General features: G+C 44.0%; 1 protein-coding gene across 3 annotated transcripts in view; it reads right to left on the bottom strand.

Annotated features, from left to right (window-relative positions):
• Window positions 1–23,706, bottom strand: part of LOC143216385 (ankyrin repeat and SAM domain-containing protein 1A) — a 102,438-nt gene that overhangs the window by 51,270 nt on the left and 27,462 nt on the right. For 2 of the 3 annotated variants that reach the window (XM_076439359.1, XM_076439361.1), the window contains exons 6-11: window positions 18,641–18,867; window positions 17,833–18,049; window positions 12,781–12,999; window positions 10,907–11,183; window positions 8,535–9,215; window positions 1,777–1,951 (exon numbers count right to left, since the gene is read on the bottom strand). In XM_076439359.1, the coding sequence (XP_076295474.1) occupies window positions 1,777–1,951; window positions 8,535–9,215; window positions 10,907–11,183; window positions 12,781–12,999; window positions 17,833–18,049; window positions 18,641–18,867 (1,796 nt within the window). The remainder of the gene's footprint in view (window positions 1–1,776; window positions 1,952–8,534; window positions 9,216–10,906; window positions 11,184–12,780; window positions 13,000–17,832; window positions 18,050–18,640; window positions 18,868–23,706) is intronic. The other variant, XM_076439362.1, reaches the window with a different exon arrangement.

Raw genomic sequence — 23,706 nt, 5'->3', positions numbered from 1 at the left:
TAATGATTAAACATTGTCAGATCTACTGCTAAGAATGATACCATTTATACGTCTGATTTTATTGCAATTTGTTGCAAATCTTATTGCAGAAATATAAACTTTCTCCTAGAAATATCCTTGAAGCCGACAAAAATTCTTCAATACCAATACGATCAACAATTTATATAGATTCTTTTGATGATAGAACAGTGAAAACATTGTTTACATAATATCCCCTTGTTATAATATTTTTATAATATTAATTCCACATGAAATATTAAACTGTTTCCGAACAACAACGTTGAGTATAATTACTATTTGCGTAATACGCGTAAGTTATTACCTATCTTATGATTGGAATTATAATGCTTGAACATTTACGTTGTTACTTATTTTATCGAGATTGCGGAAAATTCTCTATAAGACTATGTTACTATGAGAAGAATGTATATAAACGCTTCGTATCTGTTCTAGAATACAAATCTCCTTTCATGATGTAGCCGTGCGTCGACAGACGTAACAGGACTACTGTACCCAGGGCACATTGTAAATAAGAATGAAGCAGCCACGTTAGTTCAACGTTCGATACACTGTCACGTATATGTGCAATATCAGCGAATAGACTGAAAAGACTTGAAAAATATACAAGTTATGGTAACTATGTATGTTTAAAGTTCTGCAAGTTTAAACGAGTAGAGATCGTACGTAGACTACCAATAACACGTAGCAGTGTATAATACCCATTATCGGTTTACAATATCATAGGACCAGCATGTAATGTAAGTCTGAAGAAACTGTTGTATAGCAACTTTGAGGATTTAGTAAAGTTGCGTTTTACGTGATGCAATTACTTTAAGTATAATTAAACATACCACTACGAATATAATTGCTATTTTATAAAATACAGGATAGTATAATACGTGAAATTTTATCTAATGTACAGCTACCAGTACAGTATCTACGCAGTAACATTTTATATCACAGGGCTCGGAATTATTTACTCGCCACGGCCGAGTTTCGAAGGGTACGCGCCCCCTCGACCCGGCCGCGCGTCTCGCTCTCCGTGGCGGCCCTAGTTCTCCTAGGCGCAGTAGGCGCCACGAAAAGCGAGTATGGAACGCGCCTGAGGAGGTCGAAGGGGCGTAAGCATTCGAAAATCGGCCGTCGCGAGTAAATAATTCCGTGCCCTGTTTTATATGGACGAGTATTGAATGTGAGTATTGCGAAATGAACTGCTAAATGAACATTCTGAGATTCTTTGTGAGAATTAAGGAAATATCTTCGTAATTACGGGCACCTTTGTCAAAGAGATAACAGTATTCTTCCTCGAAAAACTGTGTATAAAAACCGATTGTCATTTACCTCTGTACACATGATATACATACATATACTTTCGTATCGGATTGTAGCAAAAATCAAACCTTCCGGATCATCTTAACATATATCTGTAGCCCAACGCTGTCAGCGAGACCGTAGAACGAATGAAACGAGAACGCAGTGCGCGAATACAATTGCACCATATCGTCCGAAAATAATAACCGCAAGAAAATTTGTCCTGATCTGCAATTCATACGGGATTCGAGAATCCATCGGAGGCGAGGTATTCGCGAAAAAAGTTACCGAATGAATATTCGTCGTTCACCCGAGGGGAGGGTGAACGATCGCCCGTCGACGATCATCGTCAGGCAGACGGTGAAAACCAGGGGAATAAACAAAGACGTAACACAACGATTATGCATTTACACGTGGGCAGAAAGAAGCGTCATGCGGTGCAGCCAAGCGTGCGTTGCTGTTTACCTGCGAACGGCACATCCCCGAAGTATTCCTCGACGTTGTCCGTCGACATGCTCTTATCCGACAGGGACACGCTGGACAACGAGCCGCTGGAGGCGTCCAAGCTGCCGCCGGCTGGAAATTGCAGTAAATCCTCGTCGGTTTCTGTTTCCATGTCGCGGGACCTCCGTTTGTATACCTGCCACACGTAAACGCAGTCCAGCAATTTCTTTTCGAGACGGTTCGGTTCGTGTTTTAACCCTAAAACGTGGTCGACGGATTAGCCTTCCTGTTCATAACGAAAAATATCGCACTGTTTCAGACTACATAGGATAGCCGGCTACCCACCAGAGGTAGGCATTATTTAACGAAATAAATATTTCAAATACTATTAAATATTTATGTTTCATTTTGCTTAAAGAAAATATAGTATTTTAAATAAGATATATAAAATTACGAGAATAATAAAATAAAAGATCTCTTTTTAACAATCTGAACCACAAAATAAAATATTCGTATTTTAATTATTCCTATTAAAATCATTAAGGGAAGAAATACCATTGAATTTAGTTTCTATTTCTTGCAATCGATGCAGACAATTTTTATTTTGCATAAGGATCCGCAGTCTACTAATGAGATACACGTCACAATGTGTGGAGTCTAGACTGATAAACTAAATGCGTAGATACCACTGAGCATTTAAAAAATAGCATACAAATTAGCATAAAATACGATAATTGAACAAAATGCATATTTAACATTTTACGTTACTATCTAAACTCTGTGTCAAAAAGAGTAAGATTCGTTTTTAAACACAGTTCAATAATAGTCCTCGCAAATGTTTTAACTGCGTCGCGGATCAGCAATTCCGTGCAAATTAATATATATTTTTCGTTCGCATTTGAAAAACCGCGACTGAGCATTTTTCATCGGCGCAACATTTTCATATTACCGAATGGCTGATCAAAAATCACATTTCGCATGACAACGTTTACAACTGGTACAGTCGATTCATTCTTCCGCGTCGCGCGGGAGCGCGGAACGAATACATCCGCGCGCTGCGCAAATAAAGGTGATTCCGACTCGATAAAAATCTATTGGAGCCGATCACTTGATACGATTATATAAAATAAACTGTATAAAATGTAGACCGGACAAATAAATCTCGACCGAAAAATATTTGCCTGAACTTGCGATCCGTAATTTGAAGTGCGCCGCGCGTGCTCGTCGATATTAAAATTTCAATTTACCCGGTCTATCGAAAATACTTGGTGTGTTATCGTCCGTGGCTACAATTTTTCTTCTTAACAAATATTATACGCTGATCCAATAACGGTAATAGCTTTCGACTCGTCTTTTATTTCTCCTAAATACATTTTCGATCGAAAATCCATAAAAAGGCGTTATCAATCTCTTTCTTTGATAATTTTACAAAAGATATAGTTTGAATGTTTTTAAGGGAGTTGTCTCCTGCAAGCGGGTCAAAAATTAAATTTTCTTAATTGATTTTTTCGTCGAAAATTCATTAGAGCGACATCGGAGAGAACGATGCTTCGGTGTCAGTACAAAGTTTTAAACGCGTTTTTCTCGGAACGTATTTTTTTCAACTTACGTAGACGAAAAGCATTCGATAATTTTTCAAATTCCTGGATTAGAATCGTCCCCTGACATTAATTATCGTTTCAAATCATTAGCAGGGAACCAAAATGATGAATCGCTCGCTCCAAAAAATGAATTCAAAACGCCCACCTATTTCCGTCCATTTTTACCACGAATTCAAAGTGAAAAGAAAATCCTCTTTCCTGGAAAACGGTGTCCATCACCTATCCTCTTGTTTGCGGAACGGCGTCTTTTAAGGAGAGCAGCTAACGTTTCGCCGAGTCGCGGATCGTCGTAACGCAATTAAAATTTGACGCCAGAGGAGTCGACAGACGGGGTCGGCATTTCTCTCTCTCTCTCTCTCTCTCTCTCTCTCTCTCTCTCGCTCTCTTTCTCTCTGCCGGTCTCTCACACGGTGCATCTTGTCTACGTATAACCGGAAACCGTCACTACAAATTCGTAGGTTTCTCCGCGGCTCGGCAAGGAGAACGAGCGTTCACGAGGAGAAGTCAGACAGGCATAGAAGCCGAGGGCTTCATTATTCAAAGGGTGTCGGCGTCTTGCATTCTGCCGCTCTGTTGGATCCGCGGAAGTTGACGGGTGTGACCCAACCATCCGTGAGCAGTCCCCCTCCTCCTCCTCCTCTTCCTCCTCCGCCCCTCTTTCCTCCTCATCCTCCAACCTCATCCTCCAGCTCCTTGTGCTTCCTCTCGCCGGCTTCTCGCTGCCTCGCTCTTCCTCTTTTCCTCGATCCCCCCGGATTTTCCGCGATACCCCCTTGATCCCGTCATCGAATCGCATCTGGCACCTTTCGCGATTTGCGGCGATGCCGAGCGAGCGAACGGTCGCTCCAAAAGACGGTTCGTTTGTCGCGGATACCGATCCGACGCACAGTGGGGTATTTCACCCAAAAAGTCGAAAACGGATCAGCTTGGAAGTTATTAATTATATCTGCCGACTTGCGCGGATAATACGGGGGTGAAAAGCCTAAACTTTGCCTTTTATTTTCTAGTTATTCCTAAAGATATTTAGATGAAATAAAAGTAAATATAAAGTTATAAACTAGCTTCATTCGGGATCTGTTTTCAAAATTTTAAATTAGTTATTAAAGGTTAAAAAATGATTTATTTGTCAGAGGTGGTATTGAAAACAACCCTTGGAGTCTTAGAGTGACCATCATTGAAAAGATCAAGACTAATATATTCTGTCACGTAACTGTTATGTACAAAACATTGATAAATAATTTTACGAAAATTATGTACTATCCACCGCGAATAATAATTCCATTACAATTGAAGGACAACAAGAACACTATTGAAACGAATAATACGTCCAAGCTTACACACAGCAAATGGATTCACGGTTCCTCTTTTCGCTTTGAGTAGCAAACGGAACTTTAGAACAGGATAGACGGATTCGTCAACAAATAGTCAATGTCCGCATCGCTTAAACAGGGCCTTTATCATCCCAACGTAGCACACGAGATGACTAAATTGTGCTGGAATATCGTTCGTCTCTCGACCCTGTTAATAAACTGATTTTCGTAGTTCAATCGGAACAGAGGTTGACTCGTTATCGGTAGTCGCGACCCCGTCGTTTGCCAATTACTGTCCCGCCAGCTTACTAGAACCATATATGTATGTATGTATGTACACGACCATTCAACAAAATTGCAAATCGCCGTTTCCTCTGTCCGCGCGAAACGAAAACGCGTACAGTAACGTCTCGATATACAGTAGCACCTTGATTAACCGGATTCCGAGTATGAACAATATACAATATGCGTTTAAATATAATTATATTAGGTGTACAAATAAGTTCGGTGCCTTTACATATGTTCAATTGTGATTGCATCTCAAGTTAAAACTTTCTCCCGCCGCACAGTGGTCTAGAAGTCGGTTTTAGTGCGAATTAATTATTGCGCGAGGAAAAGATTGGCATTAGAAGTAAATAAAACATAATTTACAATACTGACTACTTGTTCATTAATATAATAATTATTAATCTAATACTACATACATACATTAAAATTTTTTAATGGCCTTCCAAGTCTTGCGGGTTCAAATTCGTGAATGTCGATCTCATTAAAGGGTCGAATCGACTATGGTCGATTCTAACAAAGTCTTATTTTCTGACAGAAATCTATCTTTATAATTATTGCCTATTTTCCAAAGTTTCTCAATATTTTTGATAAAGTTCTCTAAAATTCCTAATTATAATATTAAATTATAAAATCGCAAACCCATGCTTTTTTCCAAAATCTAGTAAGATGCTAGTTCCTTTCTAGTTAACTAGAATCTTACTAGATTTTGGGTCGAAACAGGGGTTTGCGACTCGACTGGTTCAACGGAAAACGGTGTGGTTCGTCTGCGCAAACATATAAAGGTCAAAGACTGGCAAACGGCATACAAGATATCGTATCCGGCATCCATGAATCTGCGAGGCACTAACTACTCGATGCGGTCGTCGAGACGCGAGGCAAGACGAGAGGCGGCGCGTTCTCCGAAGCGGCTGAGCCCGCACACAGGGTGCGATGCGGCGCGCGGCGCGGCGCCCGAAAGCCTCTTGCCATCATCCGGCTCCTCGTTCGTAGGATATATTCACTGTGTGATATTTCGTGAAGCGTGTATAACCGCTGAAAGACACGGATTTCGAACGCATACACCAGCCACCGGAAAGGAGCCCGGCGAGAGGGAGGGCGAGAGGTCTAAGGAAAAGCGCGGAGGAACGGCGAGACAGATAAAGAGAGCAGAAGATAGGGATATATAGGAGAAATAGAAGCGAGTGCGCGGTGTGTGTTATGGATATCTATTCGCAGCGGATAGGAAGTGAACGCAGTCAGTCTCACAGCAGAGCGATCACAGGATGACGCGGCAAACGGCGGGAAACGAGCGATATACAGACTGCAACGTAAGAGAGAGAGAGAGAAGTGGGGTGGAGAAAGAGAGACGCGCGGAGGGAGACTTGGCTCCTCGCAAATCGCATCACAGATCAAACACGGCTTGTATATTAAACGTAACCTGCTAAGGCGTCCTGCAGACTGCTTATCTACTGTCCAACTCTCAGGATCGAGCTACAGCCGTAACGACGACTTCGACGCGGTTTCCGCCGCTCGATTCTTCAGTCAACGATCAGCTGCGACCACGGGTACATCCGAAACGCTCGATCCCGCACGGCGATAAACGTTTCGGAACGCGTTAGCGCACCCGAAACGAACATTCCGGACCAGTACTTTCGCGACCCGACTAGTCATCCGCTACCGTTTGACGTCTCGACATGTGATACCGGCGCGTACACACACGCACCCGTACGCCGCTAAGGAGCAGCCGAGGATGCGAAATTGAACGCCTGCGTTCGCACGCCTCGCTGGATGCCGTGTGACGAATCATGGAGACGCCTCCGTGCGTCAGCCGCTTAAAACCAGCCAGTCTCTCTCTGATCATGTAGCGTATGAGCCGCTGTGCGATGCGATTGGAAAGCTCTAATGTCCCGACGCGCAACGGTAGCTGCGTTAGGAGCCTTTTCACACGGAGTCACAAACAAATCTAGCCACGTTCACGCGTATGAAATGCAAGGAAAAAATGATCGATAGAAAAATGTTTCATTCTCGACTGTATAGCTCACGTAGCGTGGACGCGGCTCGCGATTCGTGTCTCTGTGTGAAAGGGCTGTTACACTGCGCTGGGCGACGCACAGTGGTCCCAAATCGCCAGAAAGTGATCGTAATCAGTGTCGCCAGAAACAACCGAATCCCCCCCCCATGCGGCTTATTAGCCAGATTGTGCCCCTTCTGAATATCACTTGTTTTGGTCGATGGCACCACGCACTTGCTGAGGAACGATTTAATTCTTACGAAGATGTCGAACAATGGATCTCTGACTGGATAACCTCCAAAGATGACTCATTCTTTCATCGCGGAATTCGCTTGTTGCCCGAAAGATGGGGAGAAGTCATCGCTAACGATGGACAATGGTTTGATTAATGTACTTTTTCATTTTGTTTCTTAAATAAAGCTCTACTTTTTGTCAAAAAACGGACGGAACTTTCCGATTGACCTAATATCAATAGCAGTTATTTTTCACATGAGAATGGATTAATCATTTTTACATTACTTCTTATGGGGGAAAGGTTGGTTTGGTATGCGTCCTATTCGGTATAAGTCCAAACATCAGGAACATTCAAGACCCAGAATGATAGTGAATAAGAACACGGATACTTAATTAATGAATACACTTTTCACGAGTTACGTGAACACGTGTCCCTTCAGTACACTCTAATCAAAGTATGCTACTCTTCGTAAGTTAAAACAAACTTTTAAATGCTAATTTTCGTAACGCTCGTCGAAATACAGTGGATGTCCCACAACTGTCGGAAAACATTGAAAAGGGTGGTGTTACTGTGATCATTTGAAGTAACGGTTTTTAGTGCCGGCTGAGATGGTGTAAGAAGGAAAGAAAAGGAAGCAGGCTCTGCCTTAGAGGCTGGGATATGGGAAGGCGGTTGAGGACGGTATCTAGAGACGCGGTACCATCTTGACGCCAAGTACATGTTTTCGACACCCTGTGTACAGGGTGAGTCACGTAATGTTGCCACCTCAAATATCTTTGTTGTTTTTAAAGAAACGTCAAATGTCTGAAGGACAAAGTTGAATGGTTAAGTGGGTCTCACATGATACCAAAAATATTTTTGTTTTTATGTGATTTTTTTAGAGATATCAAGGTTCATTTTTTAAAATGGAAGCACCCTTTTTTAAACACCTACAATGATAGTAAGAACAACAGTCCTTTGAAGTAAACTTCAAAGAAAACACTTAAAATAGCAGGGAGTTGTTGGCAATAAAATTGAAAAATAATTCGGAGTGCAAAGGGTTAACGAAAAACGCGGACCAATCCGAGCGCGGCAACAGCGGACGGATTCAGGTCCCGCTGAGCGTGGCGTTGCCATTAGCCAAGCCAGAATCCGCCCACCGTAGCTGCTCTTTGATTGGTCCATATGTTTTGGTTAGTAACTCGTTAAGAAAGCCGATGCGGGAATTTTCGCTAAAGCAAAAGTTGCCTCGAATGACTTGGGGGGACCACAGTTTCCAAAGTTTTCCGAAATTTTTGGGCCACCCGATGGTGTCCTAAAGTATTGTCGCGGAGTGTATGTTCTGTTGTGAGTTCTTCCAGAGTTTGGAAACTTACCTGACTCAACGGGCGAATCCGCTCGTGAATAGATTTCTCCGCTTGCATGGCCGACGGGGGTGGGTGATCCGGGGTTGGTGGCTGTGCGTAATGCGTGGGACTGGTCGGCAGCATCATTTGTACTCGTTTCAGGCGCTTGTCCGTCGCCTCGCGGCCCTCGTTCGCCGACTCATCGTTCGTGTCCCGTTTCTCATCCAGCAGGCTCTCCTGCGATGATTTTAGCGTGAGGAAAGCGTTCGACACGAACGTCTGCTCCTGGATGGCCGAGTCGGCCTCGCTGCACGGCGATTTGTCTCCGCACGTGCTCCCGTCAGCCTCGTAGTTCTCGAACGCGTGCCTACGTAACTTCCGCCGCGGGTTCAGCGTCTTGATCGGCCGGTTCTCGTAGATCGAGGTGATCGCAACCGGCTCCACGTTGTTGTCGCGCCTCTCCTCGCCGTCTGGGACCCGGGACTTCATCTCGACGTATTGGTCCACGCTCCTCGTCACGTGGCGCAACTGCTCCCGACGTTTCTGCAATTGTTCGAAGTCGATGTGGCTGCGAGCACCGCTCCGCGCCATGAACAAGTACTCGTAGTTGCTCGGCCCCAGCGAGCAATCCGCTGACAATGACATCTGGGTCTGCAGGTGCGTCGGCGACACGGACAGGTTGCGTCTTGGCGGCTTCTTCGGAGGTGTTGGCTGCAAGGTGAACAATCCAGATTACGTTGTTTACAAGAGGTGTGCGAGAACCCGACAATTTCGGGTACATTCCGTAACAAAACGACGCGCACCTGATTTATTTAAGGTGTTCGTCATTTGCACGTTATGAAGTATAATGCGTTTTAGTGGTAGATATACGTTAATTACAAAATACAACCTAACGGTATAAGAAATTTTTGAGAACAAGTGAAAAAAATATTTTTACTTTTTGAATATCTCCCTCTTGGTTTTATACATCGTACCCGAAATTTGCGGTTCAAGCGCACTACAGACCGTCAATTAAACCGCTAAATACAGTTCAAATTATATCGTGTTTAGTGTCATTTCAATCAAAAAAATGTTATGAATACGTTGGTAAAAGTTCCATAAAAAGATAATGAAAAATAAGAAAGTTTTGTAATAGGATTAAAGTAATGGTTTACGCCGATATACCTGACAACATATCGGATTACGCAAATAAAACCCTTTTCAAGGAAATTCAACATTTTTGGGATATTATTATTGGCACGTAGAACATTTTCCGATAGAACCTTTTTTTTGTAATCTTGACATTAACATTGTTTTCTACAAGGTGTCTCTTGAATTGTGTCTGAATAATTCATTTCTTTCGCGGTGCTGTCCGATAGCATCGCGTTCTTTAGATGTTAATATTCCGTAGCAGTTTTCACGCGACAGCTTGAAAGGAAAGCACAACGGACATCGGAGTACCGGGCCAATTAAGCCACGATCGATTTGTCCACGTTAACGAACTGTAAGGCGTGCGCGGATGTTATACGGTACAGTTATTCGTTCAAAAAAGGGAACAGTCACGCCGATTGCAAGGATAAAAAGCGAGCACGTAAGAACAGATCGTTCATCCAGCAAATCGTGAGCTTAATGATGAGGCTGAGACCCATAATTCTCGTTAATATCGTATTCGAAAAAGAATTCAAAAATATAAAAATTAAAAGGCGACTTAGAAAAGATCTACGAACATCGTGTTGATTGAGTCGTAGAAAGTGAATGTTCAGTTAAGGGCGTATTTTACTGTAACGAGTGTATTGTTGGAAATATTTCAAGAAGCTTCATTAAAAGTTACGGTACAGTACCTTCTGAAGTTTAACCCCAGCAGTCGCGCGGTGACTCAGAGAGTCATCATTCAAATTTGATTTAATTGATTGATTCAAAATATTGTCTACATTATTAAATATGTTGGTATCTAATCAACTACTAAACATTTAAGTATTGTACCGAGGTATTGTATCAATATCATATCCATAAAATGAAAAAAGTCCTATTAAAATAGAAGTATTCTAGGTCGGAAGAAATGTTTAAATTTCGAGTTAAAATAGCAGCTCCGGGTGCAAATTTCATCTATGGTCAGCCTTCTATACGATAGATACAGTAAACGAGGTATATTTCCATTACTTTTTTTTAGCACGATTATAAAATATCGGAAGCATATCTTTGAAATGCTGTGCTTTCGATACGTGCGAGAAAAGAATGAATTTGTAGGATCTGTTACAGTAGAATAGCCCGTTAACGCGTAGACATAATGGAATGTGACGAAATGGGCTAAAAAAGGGGAAGCCTTAAAAAGCTTCCCTTTGTACGGTTGTGCCTTGGTGACCCCGTGCGTGCGACCCTCGATCGGGATCGAGGATCCAAAAGTAAAGGGAACTCGTTCTTACCGAGACTTTATTGTTAGAGGCGGGGCTGTGGAGAGAACTGGACAAGGGTGCCATTGGCAAGTAAATCCCGGCGGCGCTGGAATCGTTGGGCAAACAACGCCGGTCCCGTGGGCTCGGTCCACCGACGCTCGAGGACGAGGAAACGCTCAATTGGTCCGACTCCCTGCCACCCCCGTATCCCGTGGGTAATGTCAAGGACAGATCCTCCGACACGAAGCTACCCTCCATTGTTCCTCGAGGTACCGGTGGCGTTTGGTACAATCCGCTGTCGGAACCCCTGCGCAACCAAACTGAACGTCTCAACGGGACCGATTCACGATTAACTCGCTAATTGACTCGCTCGATCGAGCTCCTCTCTTCTCTGTACTTTCGATAATGTGTGCAATCGAGAAATAGTACCGCTTTCAGCGAGATACACCGTTCTTCACAGTGCAGAATTAAACACAAAACGCGCACTATGCACACGGCAATATTATACACACGCATTACAGAAATACACTCCTGGACAAAATGATAGACAAGACGTCTGTTTTTCTTCTTCTTCTTGCTCATAAAGCCAGCGGGCAGAACTTATTTGCTGGCAGGTTTCTTCCTCTACATCACAACGATTATGATATTATGTATTTCATTCGGAAAGTCGATGTAGTATTTGACAAATTAAATTTAGTCCAGGAGTGTACACCGAACGAGAACAGTAGTCACTATGTGCGAAGAAAAATTGACTAACAAGGCAGGGCACAGTGATGGAGTCGTCGATTTTAATGAAACTTTTTCTGGTAAATCTGGAGAAACATTTTAACATTAAATTTTATGACATTCAGAAAATATCTTGATATATGATACTTCATATCTTAATCATATCTTAACTTTTCCGGGCTGTATCTGATTTCAGTATTCTTGCTACGCAACAAAATTGATATCTGACAGACCTATTTTTTCCAACGTGAACCACAAGTTTGCTTTCCGAATGATATCAGAACACAGCAAAGTGGAGATATTTTCCAGGAGATATATCAATTGAAATAACTCGTGAACTATTAACTCTTCGACATACATGGGTTAGTACTTTTTACAACGAATGTCCAGCTGCATCGATTGATGTATTAAAAAATACCTCATTCCATTAAAAAAAATGAAGTTGACCTTGGAATGACCCTGAAAACATGATGAAAATTTAAAATGGGTATGACTGCTGGATCAGCCCCTCCTTGAATTAAACTTTTTATTTGAAATATTGTTTTCTCTGGAATTTAGTTTTCGAGATATTCCAGGTGGTCAGGAGGATAAATGCTCCACCCTGTATGTATAACTCTAGTTGCACTATTGAAAACCCCACGAATAAATAAATGGGAAGATTACACAGAAAGAAAAAAAGAAAACATTTTTAAAGAATAGAGGACTTAATACTTCAAATTATTTATTAATAAGAAAGTGAAAGTAAAAAAGGAATTTGGACACGTAATCTCTACCACCTTCGCTATCAGAACTGTTCAGATGTGATTAAGAAATGAAGTAAATTAAGATATTTGCTGGATATCATAAAATTAAATGTTAATTATCTTCATAAACAATGAGTATTGTCAAAATCGCTCGGAGATGTGTCAGCTTATTTTTGCTCTAGATTCGCCAGCAAAAGTTTCATTAAAATTAACGATCCCAACACTGTGTGACCACTCCTCGTAAAACGCTTTATTGTTTGCAAAAATATTTCTTTCCTTGTGATTTATTCGCGTCTTTCAAGAAACAACAGGTTTCGTTGGTTGCTTGGACGGAAAAGTGAGAGAAGGACACAAATGGAACGGTTCCAAAGTAAACAGATCGAAAGCGTTACTACATATAGTACATACAAATGTGAAATGTCTGTATGCCTTTACCGTGTGGTGTCGCGCTGTGCTAATGAAATTCTGTTGGTTGTAGTGTTTTGTGGTTTGTCGTCGGGAGTTTGATCGGAACTTTCGAGAGTATTTATCGAGTTGAGAGTGTCGGACATGGACATAAAGACGCTGTCGAAGACGGAACTGGGGTCGGAGTCCTCTGTCTGCTGGAGGGTCCTCCGTACTCCGTTCACTGGTTCCCCAATCTGCTCGTCTTCACTGAAATCCGCAATCCATCGAGTGTCGTCAGATTCGAGTGCGGTTTCTAAGAATTGATCTACCATCGCATACTGAAAGCGAAGCAGCGCAACTGGCATTCATTTGCCGAAGCTAACGCAGCGTGGAACAGTGCGCCATTTGCAGAGACTGTTGTGTTTCGTGTCGTTCAAATGCAATAACAACGGTAAACTGGTTCCTTTTGTCGGTCTCCAGACAAAAACGACTAGCATTAATTACAGTAGAAACGTGAGTTGTACCTACTTTTGAAACTGTGTTTTACGTTTCAAAATAACACTCGAACTTTTCAATATTCTATCACCAGAAGCTATCACCACGATTCGTCAAGAAGTCTCCTCGAATTTTGTTATTAGTCCAGTCAACGAAAAGTTGTAGAGGGAAATGGAAGGAACACAATTTGTAACTTTGTGTCTTTGTTTGGACTAGTGAGGAGGTAATAAACATACTAAAAGTCCCACTCCTAGAAGATGAGCGGGGTGCAGGGCGGCACGTAGAAGGTCCTCTTTTTCGGGTTTCCGCGTGTATCTCGGAAACTATGCGTCCTAGCGATAAGACCATTCCATACAAAATTAAAGCTGACAAAATGTGCCACAAGAATGATTGAATTCAGTTTTTCGCTATCTCGCATAATTTCCGAGATATCCGCGCTCAAAGTTCACTAATTGTGCTGAAGAGTTAGCTAGTCAAATAAGGCAAAAATGTCTTTTTCACAATGAGTGAACTTTGAGCGCGGATATCTCGGAAAATAACTGTGATATGAAGGACAGAAATTTTTATTGATATCGGTTTTTATATTTTTTCATACATTGTGGATATCGATCCTCATATCGGTTCTCGGTCTGTTATTTTTTCGGTTCTACAAACAATAAAAGCCACATGCGGCTCTTTGGAAATTTGAGTGCGGCTCTTCCATGAATGACGTGTTTAACATATTAATTTATTTCATTTTAAATTCAAATAAACAACAATTTCTACTCACTTTGGTGGCAAAGAGATCGGCACTTTGTTGCCGATTGCCGACGCGATGGAGTCGGTATATGTATCATCAAATATTATAGATGATATCAATAGATGATTATTGATTCGCGTTTAAACATGCCTAAGTTAGATAAAGAAAATAAAAATTGGAATAAAAATAAGTAAAAATAAAACAACTTTCAATTATAACCGACATATAACAGTTTTTAATTTTAAGTGTTATTTTCAGACCCGTTTCAAGTCCTGATTGCTATAACTTGGAACTTAGAACTTAGAACCGATATGAGGACTGATATAGGAGCGAAAAAATAACGGTCCTAGAACCGATATAAGGACCGATACCCGATATATGTATGTATAGAGGACAGTAATCGAAACTGATATCAACCAAAATTTCGGCCTTCTTAACTGTTTCAAGGACCGAAACCGATATCATAACTGTATTCAAGCTCTGGTTTGCAGGACTATTATTGGCTAGGGGCTGAAATAAGGAACGTTTGTCCTAATACGTTTTAGGCCGCGCTCACAGTGGCTCTGATATCGGTCGATTTGGCCGACGTCCGAATCGTCCGACATCGGGGCCACTGTGAGCGCAGCCTTAATCTGTAACCTCGGGATTAAATTGCAAAGCGAGGGATTCAGTATCTAAAAACGTTCCGACGCTTTTTTGTTCTTAACAAAAAGAAGAATTTCATTGTGACTTATATCAGTTAGCCACGATGAGTGCGCGTTGCTAACATCGCGTAACAAAGTGCTTATGTCTTTAAGCTGAAGAGCGCCGTAAACGAAATGTAAATCAACCGTTCCAATCGTCAGCGATAGCCGAACGATCAGCGCGAAATCAGAGCAGATTGTCCCCTGAACAGTCGATCACACGGCGGCGGGTTTCATGCTGCAACCGTACCGATAACACAATAGCCGACCGAACGAAGCGTAAGAACTCATTGGCCAGACAGCAGCGGAAGAATAGCACTCCGGTGTACCATCATCGTTACCCCCCAACAATGCGTAACTCGTAACAGAAAAGACGTCCGCGACGGCGGGTGCCGACGTTTTAATGAGGCCATGTAGCCGAGGTCGGAGGCGAGCGGTCGAAACAGAAAGAGAAGACGACGAAGACGAGGCAGAGGAGAAGGAGGAGGGGGAGGAGTGAAGCGGTGGCAAGCGAAGGGTAGAGGTGAACAAGAATCCGGCGAACCGCGGCTGGAGGCCATGCCCATAGGACGAGGGAGAGAGCAATGGTTATTAGTTTTATGCTGAGACGGGCTAACATTTACATTGTTTAACGTGATGGATTCATCTCGAGGCGGTCCAGAACCACGGCTACCGACGTCAAACATTGATGTTGGAGGTGCGGAGGAGCACTGGTACCTTTCTCCCCGGTCTCTCTCCCGCTCGCTACCGCGTCCACTCGATCCCGTCTACCACCAGCTCTTTCTCTCATCCTGTCCCTTTTTCCCTGTGTCAGTCTTTTGCTCGCCCAACGTCCTCTTTCTCTGTCTGGCCGGAACAACCAGTAACGCTTAACAGCTAGCGGTAGCGCTGGCAGAAGGAGGGTAAGGTAGAGAGATAGGCGTAGAGAGAGAGAGACAGAGAGAGAGAGAGGGGGTACCAATGGGGTGATGCGGCGGGGGTGACCCAGGGGTGAACGAGGCGGTCGGACCCACCATCGCCTACCTACATCAGGAAAATTAAACCAAGCCAAGCGGTGCTTAACGCGCTGGAGCTACACGCGGCCGCGCCACCTCCTCCACCTCCACTCTCAGCATCCCTTTTCGGTCCGAGAGAAACCTTTTCTTCCTCCGCCTCTGCCCAGCGCACCCGGCTCGGCGGGTACACCGCGCGCCGGCATCGGTACTAACGGGTACCACTGCTAACCATCATTCGAGCACTCGCACTCGCACTCCCACTCGCCACTCTCCGCTCATTCACTCCGTGTACCCGCCGGTCCACGTCTACGCTTTTGTTTACCCAACATCTCCTATATTAAAGCTGCCACGGTTATGCGCTCATCTATACTAGCCGTATGTATGATGTATATGCGGTACGTATGTATATGTGTGTGCATGTGTACATCTATACATATATGCTTTGTATACATGCCTATACATGTATATGTATATACATATACTTTATCTTTCTAGAAAATATTACCGGCCTCCGCTCTTATCCGATGCACTGACGCGATATCCTTTTCTCAACGAAGATGACGCCGGGTGAGCACAAATACGCGCCAACCCCGTTGGGCACGATCGCTTTTTTTCTCTCTCTCTCTTTCTCTTTCAACGCTGTTTCTTTTTTTCGTTTGTTCGTTTCGTTTTGTTCCTTCGAAGTTCGTACAACCGTTGCACATAATACTCGGCCGGGGTGCACCCGATGCGTCATCATCGTCGTCGTCGTCGTCGGTGTCGTCGTCGTCGTCGTCGTCGTCCTCGTCGAAGAGTATCGCGATTGGTCGTCGGCGAACGCTGTCGTTCTTTTGTGTGATTAGTAGGCACAGTTTTTATTTTCTGGTCTGTTGTTCCCCTGTCCTTTTTCCTGAGGCAGTGAAACATGGCCGATCATCGACGCTCCGGTTCATTTCTAAGTGGTGTCTATTGGTGTGGGGGGGCTCATCGCGACCGATTGAGACACTAGGTTTTATCGTGGTTCTACTATCCTTGGCAAAAATTATGCCACCAAACAAATCAAGTGACTATTCATTGTGTTACTAATTGTGCCACGATACGATCAATTTCTACAAAATTATTAATAAAACAAGTTTACAGTATCTTTGAACAGTTGAAAAATGAGAGAAATTCAAGCATTTTTTTACTGTTGTGTTTACTTTTAGTGTTTGCTGAAAAGTGGAGGTACATATCTCAAACCAGAAAGACGCGGTAGGCATTTTCCGTACAACTATTTCTGCAGAACACCGTTTTGCTGTACCAGATATATCTCTGCAAATTTTTATCTAATACACATTTCTTTTTAATTTGACATTAACTTGGTCCTTGTCGAAGCCGTTCACAGATATTCTAGATCAAATATAATAATTTTTTATTTAAATCTTCAGCTTTTCTATTATTTGTAAACAAATTTTGGAATGATATAAAAAAAATGGTGTCGTTGGTTCAATCTTGCTCTTCACTATATCCAATCCCTAGCTTCGGAGCTCCTCAGAGGAATTACACTGCGCGGTAGTGGGGAAAAATTTTCAACAAATATCGTGCACGTCTCTTTCACATAGAGGTTGTCCCAGGATTGACGGTACAGCCATGGTAGGGGGTGATTCCAAATGTGAAAATTATTCGAAAATATGCAATAAATTTGATTCATTCGCGGCCTCGTTTTCGAGGGAATCAAGCTTCAAAATTCAGCGAATACGCGCGCTACTGAATAGGAATCGTCTGACGCGTCTGTTGATGATCTACCGATTCTACTTCAAAGTCGACTCTCTCACAAAAACAAAGCTTGAAATAAATTTATTCCGTATTTTCACCTGGTTTTCTCACGCAGAATCACCGCCACTACGGTTGTACCGCCACTACTGAGAAACAGAAAGTAGAATCACCGCATCTACGGTTGTACCACCACTACTGGGACACAGACAGTATATCAAGACATTATCGTATACATAATACCGATACTGTGGAAATAAAGAACATGTTCGAGGTACACCAACTGCACGAAGAGGGTCGCGCCACTTCGCAGACAACATGTAGCAGGGGTGAGCCGGTTAGCACGCAAGATCACACATAAAAGAAAGGAGTTTACGACCTGGGAAAAAGGAGCACAGCAAGCGAAAACGCGCGCGCGTAGGCAGAACGAAAGTTAGGGGAGAAAATGGATACTCACAAAGACATGACGGAAGTACCGGAAACGCGTCGATCGTCGTCTCGAGGCTTATGATAGAACTGCCATTGAGTGGGCGACGTCCCTTCCACCGGTGAGAGATCATCCCCTGGCCGGACGTTCTCGTAAGGGCTGCCCAACGAGTCGCCACCCTGGACCGGAATAGGTGGCAAGTTTTCACTGTCGGCATCGCTCTCCACGCCAGAGGAAGACCTATGCCCTGTCGGCAGCCCGTTATTCGCAACTGTTAATCATTTAGAAATCATACGGAGTGTCACCGACCTGGTAGTACCAGAGCCACAGCGAGATTAATCTATTCCTCGTCTACCCGGATCCCGCTCTTAACACTAGCGTAGTAGGGATGTAGGGACAGTTTTCTAAAGGGACAGCCAGTCATGACCACATCGCTCTGCATCAGTCACACCCGATAGGTTCATATGTTTAAATGGAACGCTATGTATTGTTTTACATTGTACGAAAGAGTGTATTAAGAAAAATTCACGTGATCTTCAAGGTCATCATACGAGTTTGACATTTCCAATTCGGTACTTTTTTGACAGAATGTATATGTATTGCATCAAGTAAAATTGGCATCGATTCTATTGCGTTCTGTTTTGATGAACTCTCCGGTATTAATTACATTTAGCAAGTGGCATGTGTCCGTTATCTTAACACCTAAGTTCTTACAATATTGAAAGGTAAGATCCTAGCAACAAATTTCTCTGACAATCTACCGTGAGCTCGTAATAATTGCGTAGATATAATTCACAGAAAACTGGTTGCAAGGAAAGTATAACGCGTGCAAACGCACTTTTTATCACTGCAGTGATGTCCTGTGTGACGTGCGGTGGAAATTGGCCCAAAAGATCCAGGACCGTGTTCTGCCTTGAGTCCCGGATGCCCAAATCAACCCCTCTGTCGAGTAGAGCCCGTACCACTTCCATCTTTCCGCAGAGCGCCGCCTCGTGCATTGCGGTTCCCGCAGACGTCCGCGTGTTTACGTCGACGCCTGCAGCAAGCAGCACTTCTACAACGGCTCTGAAACGAGAAAGAAAAAGCGATTTTCACGTGGCATTATTTCTGCTATTTTTTTATTTTCATTTCATCTGTATTTGTTCGACACCGTCTCATTAAGCCTGCATTGCTTATTCAAGAAATACAGGATGCTTTCGCAATCGCGCCATAATTAATTATGTATGATAAATTTCATTCTAGAATATACATATGATATATTGTATAATATGACTTGAACTGAGTGTACATTGCCGCAATTGAAAAGCACACTATTGATTGCGTCTGGCGATTTCTGGTGCAAAGCCAGAATCGGTTTTAAATAAAGATTGTTACACAGCAAGTTTTGAAACGGATGAGAGGGGAACACGCGCGGACCGCAAAGGGCAATCAAACATTCTCGATCTACAATACGACAACTCGTGAAGAAAATTCGTCTGCGACCCAGAATAGGTATGTATCGAGGAATATCTGTCCGCTAACTTGGAGCCGACCAGGGGCCGCTCGCTCGTCAGTGTAACAGAATCGGAGTCGACTGAAAGTGGCCACCAGGTTGCTGTTTGCATTTCCCATTTCGGCTGATAGGGTGCGCGAAGCCCCAGGTTTCGTTTTGTATCTGTCTGGTAGCCGTGCACCGACTGCAGTGACCGCAGCCATCCGTCGCATATAGGATTCGTGGCTGAGAATCGGATTCACGTGCACCTATGTTGTTATTACCGTGCCATAGGGGTATTTGTATACTGGCTTACCAAGAGCACCGATATTGAATCCGATAATAGACATTACTCCAGTCCCGTTCCCAATATCCCTTCCCGTCCCGGCCCTCTGCCCGCGAGCCCCCGGGTCTCTTTCTCTCCTTTGGCGCGCGGCGCGGCATCCCCGCATTCGGCCGATCCGCCAAATATCGTGGCGAACGCGTGAAATGCGTGCGTGAACGCAATCATCGTAGTGTGTGCATCGGTACACAACCGTGTCCCACCGCGTTCCGTGTGTACACTTCGGATCGTGCACTCGGCTCTCACGTACACAAACGAACACGGCCCGACCCGGCCCAGCTCGGCCCGACCCGACCCGAGCCCGATCCAACTATACATATACACCGAAAACGAGAGCGTACACTGTACACGATCAAGTTCTGCGTAACGGCCACCGTAGTAGTCTCTCGCGCCTATCCAAACATTCAAAATGCTCGCACCTACACGCACACTGACGCACACGCACAAGCGCGCGATTCACCAGCGCATGCACCACAGCCCGCCGCTCTGTTTGACCGTGGAGATTGCCGGACCCTTTCGAACCTAATCAACGAGATGAGAGCTGATCGAATTGCGCGACACTTATTGCATTACGCGACGCGGGCGTCAATTTTTTTCATGGGACCACGGGCTTTCGAGCTTTTCGTGTGTTCTTCCTTTTTTGTTTGTTGCAGGATGCTGTTTGGTGTCGACGATGGAATCAGGAAATTGATATTTTCGTGCTGAGTTTGTGCTGATGCCGGGATATTGATTCCATTTCTTCGGCTATGGTGTTTGTTAGCGCTGTTTGCGCGCGGATGTTGCGACGCTGAATAGAAAATTCGAAACTGCTATCGTAGTTGCTTTCACAGTTTTGTTTCGTCACTGGTTTGCAATGGATAGACACCGTCGTGTCGTCTTGTGCCGCTTGTGGCGGCATTTCAGTTGATTGGAGGGTCCCCGGTTAATTATTAGAATTAACTATGATGTAAACTTCCCAACGAGCCAGTAACACCACTAAGTAAAATCTCTCGGCCACCTTCGGCCACTCCTGGCCGCGATTTTGCCGTGGACGAGACATCTCGCTTCCACGATGTCGAAGAAACAATGTTATGGACGAGAGATCTCGTCAACGTGCTGTCGTACGTATTTATTAGGTTGTTGTATATGAAATGTCCGATTTTTAGCAATGACTTTAAACAAACGCAATTTTGTACCCGATGTATTTGTTAGCGTCAACGTGTTTTAAGCAAAGTCAAGGACTGATGTCGAGGCGACCCGTAAGATTGGAAGGATTTATGGTAGGACCTGGGCGTACGTGATGCCCTGAATAGAGACGGATGAGAATAAACAGAACCGTCCTCGGACGATGGCGGGTGGGCACTTTGGGCCAGCCAGCTATCGTTCGGGAAGGTCATGTTTACGAGGATGTGACGAGTGAAACTTGCCGAGGGTATGCAACCCAAGGCCACGCTGCCCTAAAGAATTGGGACTTTGTTCCAAGAGGATCTGGCCACGGAGTGGGGAAGGCAAGGGTGCCTTTTTGGTGAGAGGACTGTGTTAGACCCCACGGCACCTACCCCAGAACCTTCGAAGCGAACGAGTCTTTTTCAATTTTTAACATATTCTATTTACAAATTTCAAGTTTTTTTATTCTATTTCGGTAAAAATAAGATATTATGGTCATTCGTGTTTTTCATTTACAAGATTGTTATCTTGATTTTCTAGTTCTTTTTTACCATCAATGACTAATAAAAGTTAATCGATCACCACATTTTCACCTAAAATCACATAAAAGTTACTTTTCCAGACATATAAAAGGAATACACGACAGTCGCGTTGGTTGACGTTAAAATAAACTTGATTTAAAAGTAAAATTATACAATAAATGTAAAACTATAAAAGTAACAGGGGCACACGTGGTTGCCTTATAAAAATTACAAGAATTAATTTATTTAGACTTTGCGCGGTTCTTATTACAATATGTGCTCTAATAAAGATATTTATTAAACCATTTCTTATGAAAGCATTGTTGTGGCGTCACCAACGTCGCGAAAATTATAGGGATCGCACAGTCTTTAGGAATTATGCGAGCTGGTTTAAGGTTCTCGTGATATTTGTCACGGCAATAATCGGAACACTGTTTGGTAACATAAATTAATGAATTTAGTTGCGTAATTGGGCTACCCTCTCCCTCCCCTAAGCGTAAGGTAGAAAGAGCGCTCTCGAGTTGTATGGCGCATCTGAACTCGTATGCGAAAGAAATCGACGCATAGTAAGTAAAAGGTTGGCCACCCTTGTCTTATAGTATTGTCGCGAGGTGTGTATGTACAGCAACTACAAGTCGATCCCCATAATCGACACCGTTCTACGACGGGCTACCGTGTGGAACCGCTGAAATGAAGTTCGAACGACGCGTCGACATGACAGTAGTTCGGCAAAGACCTGGACTCCCTTATTATTGACGCATCTGTGAATAGTTCTCCGCGAGTCACGCGAGGCGACAAATGGCGAGCGTGCATCGCCGAGCGGCAAACGCCGAGCGGCAAACGCCGAGCGGCAAACGCCGAGCGGCAAACGCCGAGCGGCAAACGCCGAGCGGCAAACGCCGAGCGGCAAACACCGAGCGTACACACTCGGAGACCACGCACGATCCGTATCCGCGTGTAAACGCGCGGCGAGCTGGATGTTTCCACGCGTACTCACTGCAGCCTCCGCGTTTATCAACGACGACGGGGAACAGAGAGACAGAAGGGGGCAGGAGAGAAGGGCTCGGCTGTTTAACCAAAATTCGCTGGATAAAACGTGGACGCGTTGCCTCGATCGACGAGGAGGCAGGGGATGCGGGATGGAGATCGAGCGGATCGAGCGAGAACCGCGTCACCAGCGACAGAAAATGCATCCATCGGACTGTATATCGCGACGCGATCGCATTATAAGCGGCGAGCGCCAGTTAAAGCGATTACCGGCTGCGAAGCTGCATAGAAAAACCGACGTTATACCCGATTACAATGTGACTGCCGTTTCGCGGGGATGCACGATCGCCGAACGATTTTCTATCCGGCAGTTTCGAGAGCCCTCGTTACCCAACCCCCCCATATACCCTGGGCAAAACCCCCCTGTCCACCGTATCCTCGCGCGACTCGTCCGACAACGTCGATTATTTTAAAGGCTTACCAACCGGATTATGGACGTGACGCCGCGATGTTGAACGAGAACGAATTGGCCGAGCAAAGCGTTAAATACAATTCCGATTCGCAGCTCCGCGAGGACAGTGACAACTAATACCGGAGGGATGAAAATTTGGGGCATTTTAGGGGAACGAAGCCCTACCCGCTGCTGTTCGCTTCGATGTACGGTTCTACGAAGGGAATGTGACAACTGACCGTTCTGATTGCAACACGTGCTTGTCTCACGGAAATACGTAACTGCACGATGAATTTTGGTTTCTTTCGTTGATTAACCCTTGGACGCAGAGTCGCCAAATTAAACCTTCTACGGCGTTACTCTCCCACGCTTCCGCCACGCCCCGATCACGTGGCACGTTGTTCCGTCTTTACTCCTTCTATACTATTCTTTCAGTATTAATCATGAAACATGGTGCGTAGTTATTCACTCGTACCACATTCGAACGGTTAGCAATTTATGAAACACAAAGAGTCTTATGCTAGTGTTACGAGCCGAGGGTCACAGATTTGGGTCGAGGTAGGAAAGATACACGTAGAACTAGCCGATGTCTCTTTCACCATCGGGTGGGTCACCTCGTTTGGAACACGGGACTGGACTAGCTGGTGTCTCTTTCACCATCGGGTCGGCACTGTAGGGGTGCACGAGGACTAGCTATACATATCATTCCCCGTAGATTTTTTCACGCTGATTTCAAATCTGGTGTCAAAATTTGTCTACGACCTCAGGATTTTGCAAAATCGATTTCTTGCATCAGTATGAAACTTTAAAGTTACACGGGAGCTGTAATGGATTAAAAGATAATGGTATATAACAGAGAGATTGTTCTTCTTTGATTTACCTCGCAACAGTCTGTCAACTTATAATTTGTTAGCACTGTTCACATATTAACGCGTACAGTTTTACAAAGGTTCATTGCTAACGTTAAATTTCATTTCTGCATTTA

This window comes from Lasioglossum baleicum, chromosome 15 (assembly GCF_051020765.1).
Source record: "Lasioglossum baleicum chromosome 15, iyLasBale1, whole genome shotgun sequence".
Taxonomy (NCBI): domain Eukaryota; kingdom Metazoa; phylum Arthropoda; class Insecta; order Hymenoptera; family Halictidae; genus Lasioglossum; species Lasioglossum baleicum.
The sequence above is the reverse complement of the archived record's forward strand: the minus strand, read 5'-3'. Positions and strand labels throughout refer to the sequence as shown.